At 42.0% G+C, this 23198-nt stretch overlaps 1 protein-coding gene across 1 annotated transcript in view; it reads right to left on the bottom strand.

The window, feature by feature from the left end:
* Positions 1-23198, bottom strand: part of LOC139382888 (solute carrier family 23 member 1) — a 73365-nt gene that overhangs the window by 16003 nt on the left and 34164 nt on the right. The window contains exons 5-7 of the mRNA XM_071127143.1: positions 21969-22150; positions 7400-7517; positions 2478-2634 (exon numbers count right to left, since the gene is read on the bottom strand). Coding sequence (XP_070983244.1) covers positions 2478-2634; positions 7400-7517; positions 21969-22150 — 457 coding nt within the window. The remainder of the gene's footprint in view (positions 1-2477; positions 2635-7399; positions 7518-21968; positions 22151-23198) is intronic.

The raw sequence follows: 23198 nt of genomic DNA, 5'->3' as shown, positions 1-23198 counted from the left end.
AAACACACCAAGACAGTTGTGAAGAGGGCACGACAAAACATTTTCCCCCTCAGGAGACTGAAAAGATTTGGCATGGGTCCCCAGATCCTCAAAAATTTCTACAGCTGCACCATCGAGAGCATTCTGACCGGTTACATCACAGCCTTGTATGGCAACTGCTCGGCATCTGACCATAAGGCGCTACAGAGGGTAATGCATAAGGCCCAGTACATCACTGGAGCCAAGCTGCCTGCCATCCAGGACCTATATAATAGGCTGTGTCAGAGGAAAGCCCATAAAATTGTCAGAGACTCCAGTCACCTAAGCCAAAGACTATTTTCTCTGCTACCGCAATCATGGTACATAACTGATTCTAATACAACATACAGTGCCTTGCGAAAGTATTCGGCCCCCTTGAACTTTGCGACCTTTTGCCACATTTCAGGCTTCAAACATAAAGATATAAAACTGTATTTTTTTGTGAAGAATCAACAAGTGGGACATAATCATGAAGTGGAACGACATTTATTGGATATTTCAAACTTTTTTAACAAATCAAAAACTGAAAAATTGGGCGTGCAAAATTATTCAGCCCCCTTAAGTTAATACTTTGTAGCGCCACCTTTTGCTGCGATTACAGCTAAAAGTCGCTTGGGGTATGTCTCTATCAGTTTTGCACATCGAGAGACTGAAATTTTTTCCCATTCCTCCTTGCAAAACAGCTCGAGCTCAGTGAGGTTGGATGGAGAGCATTTGTGAACAGCAGTTTTCAGTTCTTTCCACAGATTCTCGATTGGATTCAGGTCTGGACTTTGACTTGGCCATTCTAACACCTGGATATGTTTATTTTTGAACCATTCCATTGTAGATTTTGCTTTATGTTTTGGATCATTGTCTTGTTGGAAGACAAATCTCCGTCCCAGTCTCAGGTCTTTTGCAGACTCCATCAGGTTTTCTTCCAGAATGGTCCTGTATTTGGCTCCATCCATCTTCCCATCAATTTTAACCATCTTCCCTGTCCCTGCTGAAGAAAAGCAGGCCCAAACCATGATACTGCCACCACCATGTTTGACAGTGGGGATGGTGTGTTCAGGGTGATGAGCTGTGTTGCTTTTACGCCAAACATAACGTCTTGCATTGTTGCCAAAAAGTTCAATTTTGGTTTCATCTGACCAGAGCACCTTCTTCCACATGTTTGGTGTGTCTCCCAGGTGGCTTGTGGCAAACTTTAAACGACACTTTTTATGGATATCTTTAAGAAATGGCTTTCTTCTTGACACTCTTCCATAAAGGCCAGATTTGTGCAATATACTGATTGTTGTCCTATGGACCGAGTCTCCCACCTCAGCTGTAGATCTCTGCAGTTCATCCAGAGTGATCATGGGCCTCTTGGCTGCATCTCTGATCAGTCTTCTCCTTGTATGAGCTGAAAGTTTAGAGGGACGGCCAGGTCTTGGTAGATTTGCAGTGGTCTGATACTCCTTCCATTTCAATATTATCGCTTGCACAGTGCTCCTTGGGATGTTTAAAGCTTGGGAAATCTTTTTGTATCCAAATCCGGCTTTAAACTTCTTCACAACAGTATCTCGGACCTGCCTGGTGTGTTCCTTGTTCTTCATGATGCTCTCTGCGCTTTTGACGGACCTCTGAGACTATCACAGTGCAGGTGCATTTATACGGAGACTTGATTACACACAGGTGGATTGTATTTATCATCATTAGTCATTTAGGTTAACATTGGATCATTCAGAGATCCTCACTGAACTTCTGGAGAGAGTTTGCTGCACTGAAAGTAATGGGGGTGAATAATTTTGCACGCCCAATTTTTCAGTTTTTGAAATTGTTAAACAAGTTTGAAATATCCAATAAATGTCGTTCCACTTCATGATTGTGTCCCACTTGTTGTTGATTCTTCACAAAAAAATACAGTTTTATATCTTTATGTTTGAAGCCTGAAATGTGGCAAAAGGTCGTAAAGTTCAAGGGGGCCGAATACTTTCGCAAGGCACTGTATGTCTGCCCTTGAAATCATTATTTTAAAATCGCACACAGAAGAAGTTATAAGGATAATTCAGTTGCTAATGGCAGCCTACAGTACTCCGGTCAGCCTTCAACTTGAGTTACTCAATGAGAGGGGGCAGCACTAAACTAGCCTGCAACAACATTTCCATCTTAACCGACATAATTTGGCTTTTGCGCTATTGCGTCTTCACATAGGAATGAATGGTGTCACATGATCAATGTCTTTGTTTATCCATTCGCTAGCCATATACAGTCAATGGATTACACCTATCCACCACCCCGTCCATAACGCCCTAGAAAAACCCAAGCCTACTCAATGGTGCTTTTCTGCTGTTTTGTTTTACATTGTATTGTTTTTTGTGTTACTGGGATTAAGGCAGTATTGGGAATGAAACCCTGGTCTCAATGGGTTTTCCCTGAATAAAGAAAGAGCACAAATAAAAAATAAAATAATAAAGGATATTGCTCCATCTCACCTGGATATGGGATGTGGAACCATGGTGCGCTGGTGATGGCATCCAGGTTCACGTCAGTCCTGGCTGTGTAGCCATACTGGTCCGGCTGAGAGGGAAGGGCTTCAAAGATGGTTAGCAAAAAGCAGACCAACCAGGCACCACACATCCCAAACAAAGCCTGTGGATGAACAGAAAGGAGAAACGTATTGTTTAGTTTACTGGTCATGCTCTAGATTGGTTTATAAATTACCTATCAAATCGTACACAATGTGTAATGGCGGATGGTTGTAAATCTGAGTCCATAGAGGTGTACTCAGGTGTTCCGCAAGATTCTATTTTGGGCCCAGTGTTGTTCATTTTGTATATCAATAACATTGGGGATCTTATTGAAACAGCAGATGTTCATTTTTAGGCAGATTATACTGTTCTTTATTAAAGTGGTAGTAGTTTATCTTTAGCTTTTGAAAATGCCCAAATAGCATTTAACATCATACAACAGAATCTGTATGATTTAAAGCTGATTATAAATTCGGGTAAAACAAAATGCATGGTATTTTCAAATGCCAGGCATGTTGCAAATCATGTCATTGCTACATTGGCTGGACATACTATAGAGCAAGTTAAAGTGTACAAATATTTGGGTGTGTGGGTTGATGATAAGCTGAGCTTCACTGTGCATGTAGAGAACTTGATAAGGAAGCTCAAGCTGAAAATAGGATTTTATTACTGGCATAAGGCTTGTTTTTCTTTTGAGGCCAGGAAGGCGCTGGTATGATGTACGTTACTGTCGGTTTAATATTTTAATGATGTTATATACAGTGGGGCAAAAAAGTATTTAGTCAGCCACCAATTGTGCAAGTTCTCTCACTTAAAAAGATGAGAGAGGCCTGTAATTTTCACCATATGTACACTTCAACTATGACAGACAAAATGAGAAAAAAAATCCAGAAAATCACATTGTAGGATTTTTTTCTGAATTTATTTGCGAATTATGGTGGAAAATAAGTATTTTGTCAATAACAAAAGTTTCTCAATACTTTGTTATATACCCTTTGTTGGCAATGACAGAGGTCAAACATTTTCTATAAGTCTTCACAAGGTTTTCACACACTGTTGCTGGTATTTTGGCCCATTGCTCCATGCAGATCTCCTCTAGAGCAGTGATGTTTTGGGGCTGTTGCTGGGCAACACAAAGATTTTCTATGGGGTTGAGATCTGGAGACTGGCTAGGCCACTCCAGGACCTTGAAATGCTTCTTACGAAGCCACTCCTTCATTGCCCAGGCGGTGTGTTTTGGGATCATTGTCATGCTGAAAGACCCAGCCACGTTTCATCTTCAATGCCCTTGCTGATGGAAGGAGGTTTTCACTCAAAATCTCACGATACATGGCCCCATTCATTCTTTCCTTTACACGGATCAGTCGTCCTGGTCCCTTTGCAGAAAAACAGCCCCAAAGCATGATGTTTCCACCCCCATGCTTCACAGTAGGTATGGTGTTCTTTGGATGCAACTCAGCATTCTTTGTCCTCCAAACACGACAAGTTGAGTTTTTTCCAAAAAGTTATATTTTGGTTTCATCTGACCATATGACATTATCCCAATCTTCTTCTGGATCATCCAAATGCTCTCTAGCAAACTTCAGACGGGCCTGGACATGTACTGGCTTAAGCAGGGGGACACGTCTGGCACTGCAGGATTTGAGTCCCTGGCGGCGTAGTGTGTTACTGATGGTAGGCTTTGTTACTTTGGTCCCAGCTCTCTGCAGGTCATTCACTAGGTCCCCCCGTGTGGTTCTGGGATTTTTGCTCACCGTTCTTGTGATCATTTTTACCCCATGGGGTGAGATCTTGCGTGGAGCCCCCGATCGAGGGAAATTATCAGTGGTCTTGTATGTCTTCCATTTCCTAATAATTGCTCCCACAGTTGATTTCTTCAAACCAAGCTATTGCAGATTCAGTCTTCCCAGCCTGGTGCAGGTCTACAATTTTGTTTCTGGTGTCCTTTGACAGCTCTTTGGCCTTGGCCATAGTGGAGTTTGGCGTGTGACTGTTTGAGGTTGTGGACAGGTGTCTTTTATACTGATAACAAGTTCAAACAGGTGCCATTAATACATGTAACGAGTGGAGGACAGAGGAGCCTCTTAAAGAAGAAGTTACAGGTCTGTGAGAGCCAGAAATCTTGCTTGTTTGTAGGTGACCAAATACTTATTTTCCACCATAATTTGCAAATAAATTCATAAAAAATCCTACAATGTGATTTTCTGGAACTTTTTTTCTCATTTTGTCTGTCATAGTTGAAGTGTACCTATGATAAATTACAGGCCTCTCTCATCTTTTTAAGTGGGAGAACTTGCACAATTAGTGTCTGACTAAATACTTTTTTGCCCCACTGTATATGCAGGCTTCAGCCACTACCCTGAGAGCACTTGATTCAGTGTATCATGCAGCCCTCAGGTTCATTACAAATCAGAAACATCTAACACTTCATTGTGATCTCTACAGCGCTGTTGGCTGGTCGTCATTGAACTTGCGTAGGCTTAAACACTGGTATACACTGATTTATAAGGCCATATTGGGTAAAATGCCATTGTATCTCTGTTATTTTTTAGTCAGGTCAGTAAATAAATACCAATTACGGTCCCATTCTGATTTGCTTCTAACTGTTCCAAAAATTAGAACAGGTCATGGTAAAAATAGTTTTGGTTACTTAGCACCGTGGTCCTGGAATTCCCTCCTGAACATTTTAAAATGTGATGATCTAGTGTCGTTGGTGGAGTTTAAACACTTGATCGATGTATATATCATAGAAGAGTGTAATTGTTTTTAGGCCAGCTGTTTTTTAGTCAAGATGTAAGTGTTTTTAATGTAATATGTAATTGTTGTACTGTATGTGTATAGTTTTGTTTAATGTTGTGTTAGTGTATGTAAGCTGTTTTGTCTGGAACGTTGTTCCCCCTGCTGCTATTGGACCAGGTCTCTCTTGGAAAATAGATATTATCTCTGAGAAAAACTCTGCATGAATAAAGGTCAAATAAAATAAATAAATAAAGTTTAAACTTTGTTTCAACATATTGTTTAGTTTAGACATCTCAATGAGACATCATTTAAAAATACAATTTAGATACATTGTTTAGACATATCATTTAGTTTAGATGTCGTTTAAACATCGTTTAAAGACATAGTATTTATGCTGCTACTTTGTGGCATATTTTTGTTTGTATTCATTGTGTCATTTCCATCAGACGTCAAGTTGAAATGTGAATGGTAGGTATCCATGCAGAGAGGTGACAACTCTAAAGTGCTGCTAGAATGTAAATGTAAGGTGTGTGCTTGTCTTGACATACAGTACCTCTTCCACATTATCACAAGTGAACTCCAGAAGTTCCCTAGCTGCAGGGTGGAACATCCTCATTCTGATACTAAACTCTAGGCTTGTTAGGCTCTCTTACAAGCTTTTTGTTGTGATGTTGACACCTGAGTGACACTTCCCAACTGGCAAAATTTGAGTTCTATAGAGGTGCATCGAGGAGTAGATCGGTGTGCAAATAAGAATGACTAAACCCTGCTGTGAACTCCTTTTCATCTATGGTTTAGCTTTTTTTCTATCCCATCCTTTTTTAACTTGCCTTTGGCATAGACTGTCCATTAATCATCACTCCCAAAGGAATGTATTGCTACTAAATTGGTGTTAAAAGAGAAGGCACTGAGAGTGACATACATATTATGCTTGGCTCCAAAAGTGTTCTGTTCCTGTAGCGCACAGTGGGCCAGTTTCCTGGACCCAGATTAAATGTAGTCCTGGACTAAACAACAAGCTCTCACATCAGAATCAGACGTTCATCCATGTTTCTCAAATGTCAAATTTAGACGTTCTTTAAACACGTCAAATTTCAAAATGTTTAAGGTTAAGTTTAGGCATTAACTCCACATTTTTAAGGTTAGGGTTAGATTTAGTCATTAACACATATATCTTAAGGTTAGGTTTTAAATCAGAATGGTTAAGGTAAGGGTTAAGGATAGGCTTAAACCAAAACTCGAAAAAACTACTTTTTATGGATTTGAACATGCAACTTTTAGCACCAGAGGCAGATGCTTACACCCATCCGCCACGTCCTAGTAAAACTGAAACCTGCAGTGGTCTAAGGCACTGCATCGCAGTACTAGCTGTGCCACTAGAGATTCTGGGTTCTAGTCCAGGCTCTGTCACAGCCGGCCGCGACCGGGAGACCCATGGGGGGCGCACAATTGGCCCAGCATCATCCGGGTAAGGGAGGGTTTGGCCCTGTGGTGGGCCCGGCGCAGTGCACATTGACACGGTCGCCAGGTGTACGGTGTTTCCTCTGACACATTGGTGCGGCTTTGTTGGGTTGTGTTTCGGTGTTTCCCCTGACACATTGGTGCGGCTTTTTTAGGTTGTGTTTCTGAGGACGCACGGCTCTCAACCTTCGCCTCTCCGAGTCCGTACGGTAAGATATTTCTGGTTTAAGTATACATTTAATTTAGAACAATAGAGTTTTTATGGTAACAGATGTATGAATGGTAACAATGTTCATACATTTTCTTGTAAGAAACGCATTTTCTTTAAACAGAAGTTGTATACTGCAGGTGTTTATGCAAGGGCTACGAAGGTCTACGAAGGGCTACGAAGGGCTACGAAGGTCTACGAAGGGCTACGAAGGGCTGTGAAGGGCTACGAAGGTCTACGAAGGGCTGTGAAGGGCTACGAAGGTCTACGAAGGGCTACGAAGGTCTACGAAGGGCTACGAAGGGCTGTGAAGGGCTACGAAGGGCTGTGAAGGGCTACGAAGGGCCAAAAAGTACACGCAGTCTGTGTCTGAAACGTTGTAACGTGTGCAGAATTAAAGTGTGATTTATAAAACGGTGATGTACTGTATATATGAAGCGAGTATCTTTCAGCACAGAAAACAGGTATAGTAACTTACTGAAAACAGCTTAAAGAGAGGATACTGGAACACTTCCCACTTCTTATCCTTGTAAGCAATCAAAGGAACTTCAACTTTGCTCAGGTACTGAGAAAACAGAAGGATGAGGCACACTGTCCTGTGGGAAGGAAAGACAAACACAAGGATTCTCACGCACATTGGACCACCTTAAGCCAGTGGTTTCTAACCCAGGGCCACAATAACTTACACATTTGAGTAATTTAGCAGACACTCTTATCCAGAGAGATTGCAGTAGCAATCGGGGTAAAGTGTCTTGCTCAAGGGCACATCAACAGATTTTTCACCTAATCAGCTCGGGGATTCAAACCAGCGACCTTTCGGTTACTGGCCCAACACTCTTAACTGCTAGGTTACCTGTCGCCCCCATATATAGACTTGACATGTTTTCATACACATCAACTTGGAGTGAATTAGCTCGAAGAATAACATGTCATTACATGCGGTTGTGCGAGTGTGATCCCACCCTTTATTTAAGACGTTAAGACGTTGCTTAAAGCTCACAACAAAAGGGAGATTACGGCTAATCCTGGGTGATAAAACTAACTGAAATTCATAGTGTATTAAAGATAAACCCCAGAACATATTATGACAATCAAATGCATGTTATCTTATGTAATTGTGGGATACTGATGGTAACTATTTGTAGATTGATAACAGCGCTCAAATGAGTGATAACCTGTTCACTAAGTTTGCATCCCAAATGGCACCCTATTCCCTATGCGGTGCACGGGCAAAAGTAGGGCACTATATAGGGAATAGGGTGCCATTTGGGGCATATTTCCTAACACTACACTGCCTGGCCTTGGGTGCTATCGGTGCCGTCTAATATTGTGACAGCTGTATGAAGCCGGTCAAGGGTGTTCCCCACGATGCAGATCCTCTCTTCAACTTCAACTCCCAGCACTGTCTCCAGGAATAAAGCCTATCTAATTCACTATCGATACATCCAACCATGCAACCACAGTTTTTGCCTCCATAGCAAACCTTCCCAGAACACAGGCTAGATATGTGACCCCTATTTTCATTATTTACCTTTATTTCAACATGGAAGTCATGTTGAGACTAAAGTCTCTTTTTAAAAACGAGCACTGGCCTGCGCATTACAAAACAAGTCCATCAATAGGCAAGTATAGATAAGCATAAATATACATAATACACATATTAACGTACAAAACACAGTCAATTAAAACAAACACATTCTTGATTATAAAAATCAGTCAGTTGTCAGTTGTCAGATTTGCCTTAGGGACACTGAAGCATCCAGTCGAAACGTACTGCATTTTGGAGATTATTCCAAACATAGGGTACAAGGAAATTAAAAGCTGATTTACCTAACACTCTAGACACACCTGTGAATGGGTTTGATAACTTGTAATTTGATGTTAGGTAAGTCGGAAGTTTGTGGAGCAGAGCTTTGTAAACAAAAATAGCTTGTGACTTGAAAGTGGTCCAGCCAACCTTTGGTAAAGAATGCAGTGATGAGTAATTAAAATGTTTCCTGTGATAAAACAAAGGACGCCATGATAAACAGCATCCAGGGGTTTGAGAGTAGTGGCAGCTTTGCTTCAGAGATTGACAGTTTTCCAGAATTTAGACGGATTCCCCTTACTACCAGAAAGAGTGGTTACATAATAATTTCCCCAGCACTAAAGGGCACTTGACAGTGGTTCCAAGGAAGGGTGTGGATGCCTGTCTGCCAGCAGTGGAGGCAGGTGAAGGAAATGAGGATGGCTGGAATGGAATTAATGGAACGGTATCAAATGTAGACATTGGTCTAGAAGCTCAGTGGTCACTTTTGCAGCTTCCATTCATAAACCGACACTGTCTGGCACAGCAACGACAACAGTGGCCTCCCCGTGACTCGGCTAAGCCCCTGAGCATGCAGGAGGACTCAAGATGGTAGGAGAGAGGGAGGAAAGGGGCACTAGGCTAAGTGGGATGTGGCTGATTAGTAGCCAGACATGGAGACAGGATCCCACAAGATTCTCTCACCGTAATGCATTTAGTTATGACATTATCCAGAGACGCCCACCCGCCCGCCCCTTTGTAAATAAAGATTAAACATTTCACAGGGGTTGGGGTGGGGTTGGGTGGGGGGGTAAGAGTTGAAGGAGAGGCTGAGCGAGGGGTGCAGTGAGTTGGCTGGTGACAGTTCTGTCTGCAGGGCACTTTTTAAGATCTGAGGCGGTTGGAGCTTTGTCAGATTAACTGGTAGGGAGCAGATGTCGTCCGTTCGCTGGGCAAAGAGCCTGTACAGACGGGCATTTAGGACAACACAGATCAATAAATCGGAAACATTTGCTTAAATTGTCATTTGGGGATGAGAGTTGAATAGCATGACTACTGAAGTCGGGACTGAAGTTGTGTTACTTGAATCAGAACCAACTATTGTGACACAGATAAAGCCTGAACATTGGGTCAATTGAAGCTGTGTCTCCTGGAAAAATCTTTTGTTTTCTCCTTGCTTACTGTGAGTTACCTCTTAGAAGAGACTGTCACATGTTCTACTGGCTTGTTTGTTAGACCACGCTGATCATATGTGACTCATTTTAGGAAACTACTTCACAGGAGAGGCATTTGGAAGTAAACATTTGATTATCAAAATGCGTTTTTTGGCAGAAATGCCTTCTGGAACATGCCTTAAAAACAAACTTGTATGCCATCTGTAAATACTGTGGTAAACCACAGGGTGTTGGATTTGAGCGCACTGGGATGGACACAGAGACAGGGAGATTTTAGTCAGAAGGCACGCCTTTATGACTAGAATCTCAACTTAAAACATAAATTTCAACATAAAATAAACGTAACAACAAAATAACTTTCTGGGCCACCTCCTCGTATTTGGTTCCGTGCCCCGGGAGCTTTGTTCCCGCCTCTTGGCTCACTCTCGGCCTCTCTTTTTATCTCCTACGGTGTGCCATGGTGCTCCCTATATGTGGGCTGCACTGCTGGTTGGCATTCTCCCCTAATTGCCCCTAATTTGTGCCATCAGCTTAGTGACCTGCAGTGTTTGCCATTATAATATACCCTGATGAAGACAGCTTGTCTGTAGAAATGTTGGTTATTAGGTTATTCAATTATTGCATCTGAGCTCCTAAAGTGTGCGGCACACCTTTTCTTTTTTGAGTGTTCTACTCCACTAACCAGCACCTCGCCTAAACAGGTGTGGATTTCTTTCGCCTCCAGACCTCCTGGGATACCATAATACGAATAAAATTGTTAAATTATGAGCCTAGTTGGTTTAGCCAAGGAAAAAGTCAGGAACCTTCACCCTAGCCATACATGATTAGCTGAGATAAAGGATGGGCTGGACATGCCGGGAGATGAGTTCAGATTGGTCTGCCATGTCTATAACATGAGCTGCTCAGTATGTGTAGGTAATCCTTTCTAACACAGCTTTTTTTAAAGATATCACGAAGAACTACAAAAAAAACACCTGTCTCCGGATTATATTTATGAAATAAGGGCAACCGTGGCATCCGTAACAGAGAGGGAGAAGCGTTCATCCATGTATACAGGTAAGAGAGTCTAGTTAGCTACATTTTCAGATATTATACGTTATTACTTTTGCCAGAAAGTTATTTTCTTTGCAGGTTAAGGTGTACTGTTAGCTAGCTAGCTAAAGTTAACTGGCTGGCTGGCTCACTAGCTAACGTTACGTGTATGATCTGTGTAGTAATATTATTCGTATCTCAGAGACATTTGCATTGCTAGTTAAAGCCTAATGTTAGCTAGCTAGCTAACATTGAACCTAGTTGGTTAGCTTTAGCTACCTGTAGATTCATGCATGGTAGTAACGTTATGATTTGGGATTATGGCTCATTGTCTAGCTAACTATATGTCTAAACAAAATACCCCACTATGCAAGGAACCATTTCATTGTACAGTTTACGCCTTCTGTGTCCTGTGCATGTTACAAATAAACATTGATTTCATTTGATATAGTGTGTGTTTGTCTGGAGAAATAAATGAAAGGTTCCATCGCTGTAGGAGCTGTATCTATTATGCTTTGTTTCGGGGCAAACCGGATCACTCAGAGTTCCATTGCGGCAATTGTGTGACCGTTCCTGGTGCAAAAACAATGTCCTATCCCGGAGCTTGAGTGAATGACATTACAAAGCTGCTCCTGAATGTACCACGTCAGAACTTGGAAATCAATTCTATCGTAGTCCACGTGGGTTTTAATGACATTATGAAGGGCAGCTCTGAACAGTTGAAACTGGATTTGACTCTCTGCTACTATAGACACTAATAAAATACCCATCATATCTGGCCCGTGCTCTCTCTGAATTGTGGCATTGAACGCTTTAGCGAGATTTTTTCTCTTCCCAACTGGCTGCGTGATTATTGCAGCTCCATGGGTGTAACTTTTGATGTCTTTTGGGTTCCATGGGTGTAACCCAAATCATTTGGGTTCCTGGATCCTTTCACAGCATTATAGAGACAATGAATGATCAATGACCTGAGCCCAGCTCAGTTAATCCCTATCATTGTGACACTGAGTTGTCATGAATCTTCAGCAAATGTACATTATACCATGGACATTGGTAGACACAATGTAAGTACCCTAATTTATGTCCCTTTAACTGCCCTGAATGCCTCTGCTGATCCTACAGCTATTTTATGCAATAATCATGTGCCTATGAACCAGATGTATACTGTTAACACTGAGGTGGTGTGCCCTAGTAGGAAGTCCACTGTGTGCAGCTCACCCTGCACAAACATAAATAACATGAACATATCTACATCTGCTAAGCTTCCTAGTAAAGCAATGAAAATAAGCAAGCATCCCAGAAGAAAAGTGTGCAAAATAGCCCACATTAACACAGCTTAAGAAACAAGGTTCATGAAATCAATTATTTCATAGTAACAGATGGAATTTATATTCTGACTATCTCTGAAACTCACTTAGATAATACCTTTGATACAGTGGTAGCAATACATGTTTATAAGATCTACAGAAATGCCAAAGGTGGAGGTGTGGCCATTTATATTCAGAACCACATTCCTGTAAAGCTTAGAGAGGATTTCATGTTAAATACTGCTGAAGTGATATGGGTACAAGTTTATCTACCTCGCCTAAAACCCATTCTTGTGGGAAGCTGCTATAGGCCACCAAGTGCTACCAGTCAGTATCTGGATAAAATGTGTGAAATGCTTGATAATGTATGTGATATCAACAGAGAGGTATATTTGCTGGGTAATGTAAATATTGACTGGTTTTCATCAAGCTGCCCACTCAAGAGAAAGCTTCAAACTGTAACCAGTGCATGTAACCTGGTTCAGGTCATCAGTCAACCTACCAGGGTAGTTACAAACAGGAATGAAATCATCAACATGTATTGATCACATCTTTACTAATGCTGCAGAAATTCGCTTGAAAGCAGTTTCCAGATCCATCAGATGTAATGATCACAATATAGTAGCCATATCTAGGAAAAATACAATTCCAACGGCTGGGTCTAATATAGTGTACAAGAGATCATACAGTAAGTTTTGTAATGATTCCTATGTTATTTGTCAAGAATATTTGTTGGTCTGTTGTGTGTAATGAGGAGCAAACAGACGCTGCACTTGACACATTTATGAAATGCTTATTCCAGTTACACACCCGTTAAGAAAATTACTGTAAAAACTGTTAAATCTCCATGGATTGATGAGGAATTTAAAAATTGTATGGCTGAGAGGGATTAGACAAAAGGAATGGCAAGTAAGTCTGGCTGCACAATGGATTGGCAAACGGATTGCAAATTGAGAAATCATGTGACTAAACTAAATAAAAAGAAGAAGAAACTACAAAAAAACGAAGAAACAAAGATAAATTACATAAAGAATGATAGTAAAACACGTTGGAGCACCTTAAATGACATTTTGGGGAAAAAGGCAAACTCGGCTCCATTATTCATTGTATCAAATGGCTCATTCGTCACAAAACCGACTACTTTAATGATTTTTTCATTGTCAAGATTAGCAAATTTAGGCATGACATGCCAGCAAGGAGTACTGACACTACACATCCAAGTATATCTGACCAAATTATGAAAGACAACCATTGTAATTTTGAATTCCGTTAAGTGAAAAAATTATTGTTGTCTATCAACAATGACAAGCTACCGGGTTCTGACAACTTGGATGGGAAATTACTGAGGAAAATAGCGGACAATATTTTCAATGTAAGCCTACTAGAAAGTGTGTGCCCTCGGGCCTGGAGGGAAGTAAAAGTAATTCCGCTACCTAAGAATAGTAAAGCCCCATTTACTGGCTCAAATAGCCGACCAATCAGCCTTTTACCAACCTTTAGTAAACTTTTGGAAAAAATTGTGTTTGAGCAGGTACAATGCTATTTTACAGTAAACAAATGTCCTTCTGTTTCAGCATGCTTAAACGGAAGGACATTCAACATGCACAGCACTTACACAAATGACTGATGATTGGCTAGAGAAATTGAAGACAAAAAGATTGTGGGGCTGTTTTTTTATACTTCAGTATGGCTTTTGACATGAATTGATCATAGTTTGCTGATATTGTGTATATTGTGGATAGATAGTTACCCATCTAAAAAAACACAGATGGTGTTCTTTAATGGAAGCCTCTCCAACATAATCCAGTTAGAATCAGGAATTCCCCAGTAAAGCTGTCTAGGCCCCTTACTTTTTTCAATCTTTGAGTAAAGCCAGTGTGTCTATGAATGCGTATGACTGAACATTATACATTTCAGCTACGACAGCAACTGAAATGACTGCAACACATAATTAACAAAGAGCTGCAGTTAGTTTCAGAATGGGTGAAAAGGAATAAGTTAGTCCTAAATGTTTCTGAAACTAAAAGCATTGTATTTTGGACAAATCATTCACTAAACCTCAACTAAATCTTGTAATAAATCATGTGGAAATTAAGCAAGTTGAGGTGACTAAACTGATTGGAGTAACCCTGGATTGTAAACGGTCATGGTCAAAACATATTGATACAACAGTAGCTAAGATGGGTAGAAGTCTGTCCATAATAAAGCGATGCTCTTCCTTCTTAACAGCACTATCAACAAGGCAGGTCATACAGGCCCTAGTTTGGTCGCACTTGGACTACTGTTCAGTCATGTGGTCCAGTGCCACAAAAAGGGAGTTAGGAAAATTGCAATTGGCTCAGAACAGGGCAGCATGGCTGGCCTTTGGATGTACACAGAGCGCTAAAATTAATTATATGCATGTCAATCTATCCTGGCTCCAAGTGGGGGAGAGATTGACTTCATCCCTACTTGTATTTATGAGAGGTATTGACATGTTGAGTGCACCGAGCTGTCTGTTTGAACTAGTGGTGCACAACTCGGACACCCATGCATAGCCTACAAGACATGCCACAAGAGGTCTCTTCACAGTCCCCAAGTCCAGAACAGACTATGGGAGGCGCACAGTACTACATAGAGCTATGACTACATGGAACTCTATTCCACATCAGGTAACTGATGCAAGCAGTAAAATTTGATTTAAAAAACAGATAAAAATACACGTTATGGAACAGCGGGGACTGTGAAGCAACACAAACATAGCCATAGACACATGCATACACACACGATAACATACGCACTATACACACATGTACACATGGATTTTGATTGTAGATATGTGGTAGTGGTGGGGCAGGGGCCTGAGGGCCCACCGTGTGTTGTGAAACCTGTGAATTTATTTTAATGTTTTTGTAACGTCTGCTTCCAACTCACACCCACAAACACGTAGATCCCCTGAACGCAGGCCACTTTCCAGCCCACTTTCCAGCTCACACTCTCAAACACTTAGATCCCCTGAATGCAGCTCACTCTCCAGATCCCAATCACCTGAATTCTAATCACCTGTTCACACACCTGTTTGTCATTATCACACCTTATTTAGTTCAGTTCTTTGCACCCCATCACTGTTTGTTTTGTGACACACGTCTTTCAGAGCGCTGGGTTTCCTGTGATTTACACCTGTGTATGATAGATTTTGCCTGCCTCACTAATGATGCCTTTTTGCCTATACTATAGCCTATTGGATTTCCTGTTATCTTCCTATTGCCTGATCTCCCGGACTACGTTACTAGCCTTTTCCCTGCCTGTACTGTTGCCTTTTTGGACCCCCTGTGTATGACCTTCTGCCTGCCCCTGGACCCAGCTACCTGCCTTCTCCTGTGTATGACCTTCTGCCTGCCCCTGGACCCAGCTACCTGCCTCCTCCTGTGTATGACCTTCTGCCTGCCCCTGGACCCAGCTACCTGCCTCCTCCTGTGTATGACCTTCTGCCTGCCCCTGGACCCAGCTACCTGCCTTCTCCTGTGGGCCTTTGCAATAAACACCTACTGCGCCCTGCGCTTGAAACCAGCTCTCTGTCTCCCCTCTGTGTTTTACAGTTTTTAAAATTGTATAACTGCCTTAATTTTGCTTTACACCGGGAAGAGTAGCTGCCTTGGCAGCAGCAAATGGAGATCCATAATAAATACAAATACCAGAGACGTTGTTCTTCACATTACCATGACCTGCATCAATGTCAAATTAGGATATAACGTTAGGCCAACGAGACAGTATCCAAGTTCTAAAATTCTACAGTAGAAAGCCCTGCTTTAATTTTGTCACACTCACAACCATAAGCTATTTTCTGTAATTAGCTCGCCATTAACTTGTAATTAATGATCTTGTAGTGAGTTTATTTTCCTGTAATAATGAATACAAATGAGCTAAAGTTAAGACATTGTCAGCTATATGATATAGCCATTATTTGAACTGGCTATCCAGCTAACTTAACGTTGGTTAGATAACAGGCTAGAAATAAGCCAAAACATTGTTTAGAATGTTGCTTTCAGTTGCCTGGTTTGCTAGATTTACATAATACTAAATACATTTTTAAACGGATGGGTTTATTGGTGTTAAAATACACCAGTCATGCAATTTTGGACAACCAGGCTGCTGATGTAATGTAGCTTGTTGTTTTTGTGTATAATCTTTCATAACGACAAGTTTGATGTCAATATAATTTTATTTAACTTTTATTTAACTAGGCAAGTCAGTTAAGAATGCATTCTTATTTAACAATGACGGCCTACACTGGCCAAACCCTCCCCTAACCCGGAAGGTGCTGAGTCAGTTGTGCGCCACCTTATGGGACTCCCAATCACAGCCAGTTGTAATACAGTCCGGGATCAAACCAGGGTCTGTACTGACACCTCTAGCACTGAGATGTCGTGCCCACTCGGAAGCCCTAAAAACATTAATGATGTCACTGAGACAACTGTATACAGACATGTCGATAGACAAAGTATAAACCATTCTTGAAAGCTTTGGTTGTTTAGTGTCACACGCTGATCTGTTTTACCAGGCTTCAAATCAAATCAAATTTGATTTGTCACATGCACATGGTTAGCATTTCGCGAGTGTAGCGAAATGCTTGTGCTTCTAGTTCCGACCATGCAGTAATATCTAACAAGTAATCTAACAATTTCACAACAACTACCTTATACACACAAGTGTAAAGGAATTAATAAGAATATGTACATAAAAATATATGGATGAGCGATGGCCGAACGGCATAGGCAAGATGCAGTAGATGGTATAGAGTACAGTATATACATATGAGATGAGTAATGTACGGTACGTAAACATTATATAAAGTGGCTAGTGATACATTTATTACATCCAATTTTTAATTATTAAAGTGGCTAGAGATTTGAGTCAGTATGTTGGCAGCAGCCACTCAATGTTAGTGATGGCTGTTTAACAGTCTGATGGCCTTGAGATAGAAGCTGTTTTTTAGTCTCTCGGTCACAGCTTTGATGCACCTGTACTGACCTGACCTCGCCTTCTGGATGATAGTGGGGTGAACAGGCAGTGGCTCGGGTGGTTGTTGTCCTTGATGCACTTTTTGGCCTTCCTGTAACATCGGGTGGTGTAGGTGTCCAGGAGGACAGGTAGTTTGCCCCCAGTGGTGCGTTGTGCAGACCTCACTACCCTCTGGAGAGCCTTACGGTTGTGGGCGGAGCAGTTGCCTTACCAGGCGGTGATACAGCCCGACAGGATGCTCCCGATTGTGCATCTGTAAAAGTTTGTGAGTGTTTTTGGTGACAAGCCAAATTTAATCAGCCTCCTGAGGTTGAAGAGGAGCTGCTGCGCCTTCTTCACCACACTGTCTGTATGTGTGGACCATTTCAGTTTGTCCGTGATGTGCACGCCGATGAACTTAACTTTCAAACTTTTCCACTATTGTCCCATCGATGTGGATAGGGGGCTGCTCCCTCTGCTGTTTCCTGAAGTCCATAATCGTCTCCATTGATTTGTTGACATTGAGTGTGAAGTTATTTTCCTGACACCACACTCCGAGGGCCCTCACCTCCTCCCTGTAGGCTGTTTCGTCGTCGTTGATAATCAAGCCTACCACTGTATTGTCATCTGCAAACATGATGATTGAGTTGGAGGCGTGCATGGCCACGCAGTCATCGGTGAACAGGGAGTACAGGAGAGGGCTGAGAATGCACCCTTGTGGGGCCCCAGTGTTGAGGATCAGTGGGGTGGAGGTGTTGTTTCCTACCCTCACCACCAGGGGGCGGCCAGTCAGGACGTCCAGGACCCAGTTGCACAGGGCGGGGTTGAGACCCAGGGTCTCGAGCTTAATGACAAGTTTGGAGAGTACTATGGTGTTAAATGCTGAGCTGTAGTCGATGAACACCATGCTTACATAGGTACTCCTCTTGTCCAGATGAGTTAGGGCAGTGTGCAGTGTGATTGCGATTGTGTTGTCTGGGGACCTATTGGGGTGGTAAGCAAATTGGAGTGGGTCTAGGGTGTCAGGTAGGGTGGAGGTGATATGGTCCTTGACTAGTTTCTCAAAGCACTTCATGATGATGGAAGTGAGTGCTAGTCATTTATCTCAGTTACCTTAGCTTTCTTGGGAACAGGAACCATGGTGGCTCTCTTGAAGCATGTGGAAACAGCAGACTGGGATAGGGATTGATTGAATATGTCCGTTAACACACCAGCCAGCTGGTCTGCGCATACTCTGAGGATGCGGCTAGGGATGCCGTCTAGGCCGGCAGCCTTGCGAGGGTTAAACACGTTGAAATGTTTTACTCACGTTCGCTGAAGTGAAGGAGCATCCGCAGGTTTTGGTAGCGGGCCGTGTCAGTGGCACTGTATTGTCCTCAAAGCGAGCAAAGAAGTTATTTAGTTTGTCTGGGAGCAAGACATTGGGGTTCGCGACGGGACTGGTTTTCTTTTTGTAGTCCGTGATTGACTGTAGACCCTGCCACATACCCTTCGTGTCTTAGCCGTTGAATTGCGACTCTACTTTGTCTTTATACTGACACTTAGCTTGTTTGATTGCCTTGCGTGGGGAATAGCTCCTCTGTTTGTCTTTGGTCATGTTTCCGGTCGCCTTGCCCTGATTAAAAGCAGTGGTTCGCGCTTTCAGTTTTGCGCGAATGCTGCCATCAATCTATGATTTCTGTTTGGGGAAGGTTTTAATAGTCGCTGTAGGTACAACATCACCAATGCACTTGCTAATAAACTCGCTCCACGAATCAGCATATTCATCAATGTTATTTTACAACGATATGCGGAACATATCCCAGTCCAAGTGATCGAAGCAATCTTGAAGCATGGAATCCGATTGGTCGGACCAGCGTTGAACAGACCTGAGCACGGGCGTTTCCTGTTTTAGGTTCTGTCTATAGGCTGGAAGCAGCAAAATGGAGTCATGGTTAGATTTTCCGAAAGGAGGGTGGGGGAGGGCTTGTATGCTGATAAAATTTAGGGAGCCTTGTTTTCAGATTAGCCTCCCCAGCACAATAAATGCAGCCTCAAGATATGTGGTGTCCAGTTTACATAGAGTTGGTCTCCATTATCCCCCAGTGTATTTATACCTGTGTTCTCTGTTTGTCTGTTGCCAGTTCATTTTTTTTTCGTGAAACCTACCAGCGGTTTTCCCCTTGCTCCTGTCTGTTCTAGTTCCTGTTTTTCTCGGTTTTGATCATTCTGCCTGCCTGCCTGCTTACTTACTGACTTTATTGTCCCCATAGGGAAGTGTTGTTGTAGTGCCATGTACACATTTAAAGTTAAATACAAAACAAAATTGACAATACAACTTTCATAACAGTTACATAGCAATAAAAAAATTGTATATAATAATAATTAAATAAAAAATAATAATTAAAAAAGACTAGCCTGGTGGCCTTACGGAGTCGATAGGAACATTAGCCCGAGCTATTTAGGAGGGATATCACACCTGGCACAAATTATTGTCTAGTTCTGTTTTTCCTGCTGAGGGGTGCCCTATACCTGCGCCCAGAGAGGAATAGTTTAAAGTCCAGGTACAGAGGGTGGCTTGGGTCTAAAATGATTATGTGAGCCTTACGGAGGGCCCTGACCTTATAGATCTCATCCAGGCCTGACTGTTTGACTCCAATTATCTTGCTTGCTGTGGTAATAATCCTTCTCAACATATTTATCTGGCTGACAGTGGCATTGCCAAACCAACAAACAATACAAAAGTTAAAATACTCTCAATAAAAGATTTGTAAAACAATATAGTCAATATAGTACAGTCTACATTAAAAGATCCCAGCTTGTAGATCAGGTCTGTACATTTACTCCACTGAAGCTTATTGTCCAAAAGGACATCCAGATATTTGTATTCCTCAAAAATGTCAATATTCTGACCTCTGATAGATGTTGCAGAGGTAGGTGTTGTACGCTTCCTGAAGTCTATGCACATCTCTTTGGTCTTGTTGGTATTGAGGACCAAGTCCTCACACCACTCTTCAAAGTCATCTAGGACCGGGCCATGATGTTCCTCGTCATCATGCAACAGGCTGATCAAGGCAGTGTCATCAGCGAACTTAACGAGGTTTCTGTCAATATGGGAACTAGTACAACTATTAGTGTACAAGATGTACAGGAGTGGGGACAAAACACATCCCTGAGGAGAGCCTGTGTTGTTATTGCGTATATCCGACACGTGGGGACCTATTTTGACTCGCTGTGAGCATGGCTCAGGAAGTCCAACAGCCACAAAACCAGCCCCCCATCTAAGGATAATTTCCAAATGAGTCACTGTGCCAGGAATGTAAGGCTGGTTTGTATTGAAGGCAGAAGAAAAGTCAACAAACAGAACCCTGACATGGGATTTGGCACCCTCTAGATGTCTATAGACCATGTAATGGAGGGTAAGAATGGCATCATCAACTCCTCTGGTAGGCTGATATGCAAACTGAACTGGGTCGAGAAGCTTCTGAGTGACACTGAGAATATGACTTTTCACAATTTTCTCAAGGCATTTCATTACTAAGAATGTCAAGGCGACAGGGCGGCAGTCATTCAGCACAGAGGGATTAGATGCTTTAGGAATTTGTATAATTATTGAGATTTTCCACAATACTGGCACGTGTTGCTGGTTCTATACTTTGCCACACCACACTAGATTATTAACCCATGCCTGCTCTGACCTTGAGACTGTCTGCCGTTCTGGATCTTTTGCACCCTATCTGGATTACCAACCTCTGCCTGCCCTTGACCTGTCATTTTGCCTGCCCCTGTACTAGTAATAAACTGTTGTTACTTCAACACTGTCTGCATCTGGGTCTTACCTGAAATTTGACAGTTTAGTGCACTACCGTACTCACTCTGTTTAGCACATGGCCTTATATGTGAAAGAGATGGGTGGGGTTAAGGCTTAAGAGGGTGTGAACAATTGTCATGCCCTGACCATAGACAGCTGTTTATTCTCTGTTGGTTTGGGCATGATAGTGACTAGGGTGGGTCATCTAGGTGATTAATGGTTTATGTTGGCCTGGTTTGGTTCCCAATTAGAGACAGTTGTTTATCGTTGACTCTGATGGGGGATCATATTTAGGCAGCCATTTCCTCATTGTGCTTTGTGGGATCTTGTCTACAGATAGTTGCCTGTGTGCACACGAGTAGCAGCACAGTTCGTTTGTGCTTGTTTGTTTTGTTAGTGAGTTTCTATTAATTAAAATATGTGGAACTCTACGCACGCTGCACCTTGGTCCAATCATTATGACTATCGTGACAACAATGCTGAATGGGTGTAGACAAAGAGCTCTCCAGTAGGTGTACTCAAATATTCACAGGCAATTTTCTCAAAGTTTATCAACCTTTCAAGCAGAATTACTTTCCCATTGTTCCTCAACTGTAGTGTATGATATACAATTTTCTAGCTCTGAGTCTCTACTTTTATCCAATGTAAAAAACACTATTTAAAATGTTGCTACATAAGACAGAATCGAGCCAGTCGGTCACATATTTGGTTTAGCATTCAAAAGGCTACAAAAACAGAGCGTATATAGACCTACAAGAAGGCTTGGTCATTGACAGGCCCCTCTTATTATTAATGGTTTGCTCGCCTCAAGGTTGCATTGGTCACAGAACAAGTGTCAAATTATCTGAACATTGAGTGCTGTGGCGCCAAGTGAAGCCTCAAGCAACCTGTTCAAAACCTCTGCAAACCTCCATTGAATATACAACAACAGTGAAAGTCAGTTTTCACAGGAATATTGCAAAATGCCTTTTACTCACAGGGCAGCTATTCCCCAGTGGGCCCCAGATTTCTTCCCGGCTTCTATGAAGAGTGAGAGGCCAATGAGGTTGATGGTGGGAGCGATGGCCAGGGGCCCGATAAACTTCAGCACCAGACCAACTAGACCTGACAAGCCCAGTACTAGCTGGAGCATGGAAGACACCAAGATGGCCCCCTGGATCTGTGAATGACAAGGCAAAGAGATTAGCGTGAGACTGGATTAGCTTTATTCTCTGGAAGCTAATGTATTTCCTATGTAAGAGGGTTGGTTATGTTTCCACTTGCCACTGCAGCAATAAACTTAGGGTACAAAACATCAGAAACACCTGCCTTTTCCATAACATAGACTGGCTAGGTGAATCCAGGTGAAAGCTATGATCCCTTATTGATGTCACCTGTTAATCCACCTGTTAATCCACCTGTCACCTGTTAATCCAATGCAGATGAAGCGAAGGAGACGGGTTAAATAAAGATTTTTAAGCCTTGAGACAATTGCAAAATGGATGGTGTACAGTATGTGCACCATTCAGAGAGTGAATGGACAAGACAACATATTTAAGTGCCTTTGAACGGGTATGGTAATAGGTGCCAGGTGCACTGGTTCGAGTGTGTGAAGAACTGAAAAGCTGCTGGGTTTTTCCAGTGCAACAGTTTCCTGGTTGTATTAAGTATGGCCCACCACCCACTGGACATTGAGCCAACTTGACACAAGTGTGGGAAGCATTGGAGTCAACATTGGCCAGCCTCCCTGTGGAACTCTTTCGCCATTGGTCATGCTTACAGATAAGGGGCAAACTTCAATAAATCCCAGTCTGATATTGACATGCAAGTGGTAGGTCACGTTCTAAAATAGTGCATTCTAATTACGTATTTACAATGTGTACGAGTTCACCATGTACATGTCCTGATGTATATACAGTGCCTTCAGCAAGTATTCCCACCCCTTTCCTTTTTCCACATTTTGTTGTGTTGTTACAGCCTGAATTTCTATTATATTGAGATTTTGTGTCGTCGATCTACAAACAATAACCCATAATGTCAAAGTGGAATTTTGTTAGTATATCTCTTTTTTTATTAATACAAAATTAAAAGCTGAAATTTCTTTAGTCAATAAGTATTCAATCCCTTTTTCATGATAAGCCTAAATAAGTTCAGGAGTAAAAATGTGCTTAAAACAAATCACATGAGTTGCATGAACTCATTCCGTGTTCAATAATAGTGGTTAACAT

This window comes from Oncorhynchus clarkii, chromosome 2, assembly GCF_045791955.1.
Source record: "Oncorhynchus clarkii lewisi isolate Uvic-CL-2024 chromosome 2, UVic_Ocla_1.0, whole genome shotgun sequence".
Classification (NCBI taxonomy): domain Eukaryota; kingdom Metazoa; phylum Chordata; class Actinopteri; order Salmoniformes; family Salmonidae; genus Oncorhynchus; species Oncorhynchus clarkii.
Note: the sequence above shows the minus strand (reverse complement) of the source record. Positions and strands in the feature narration are given on the sequence as shown.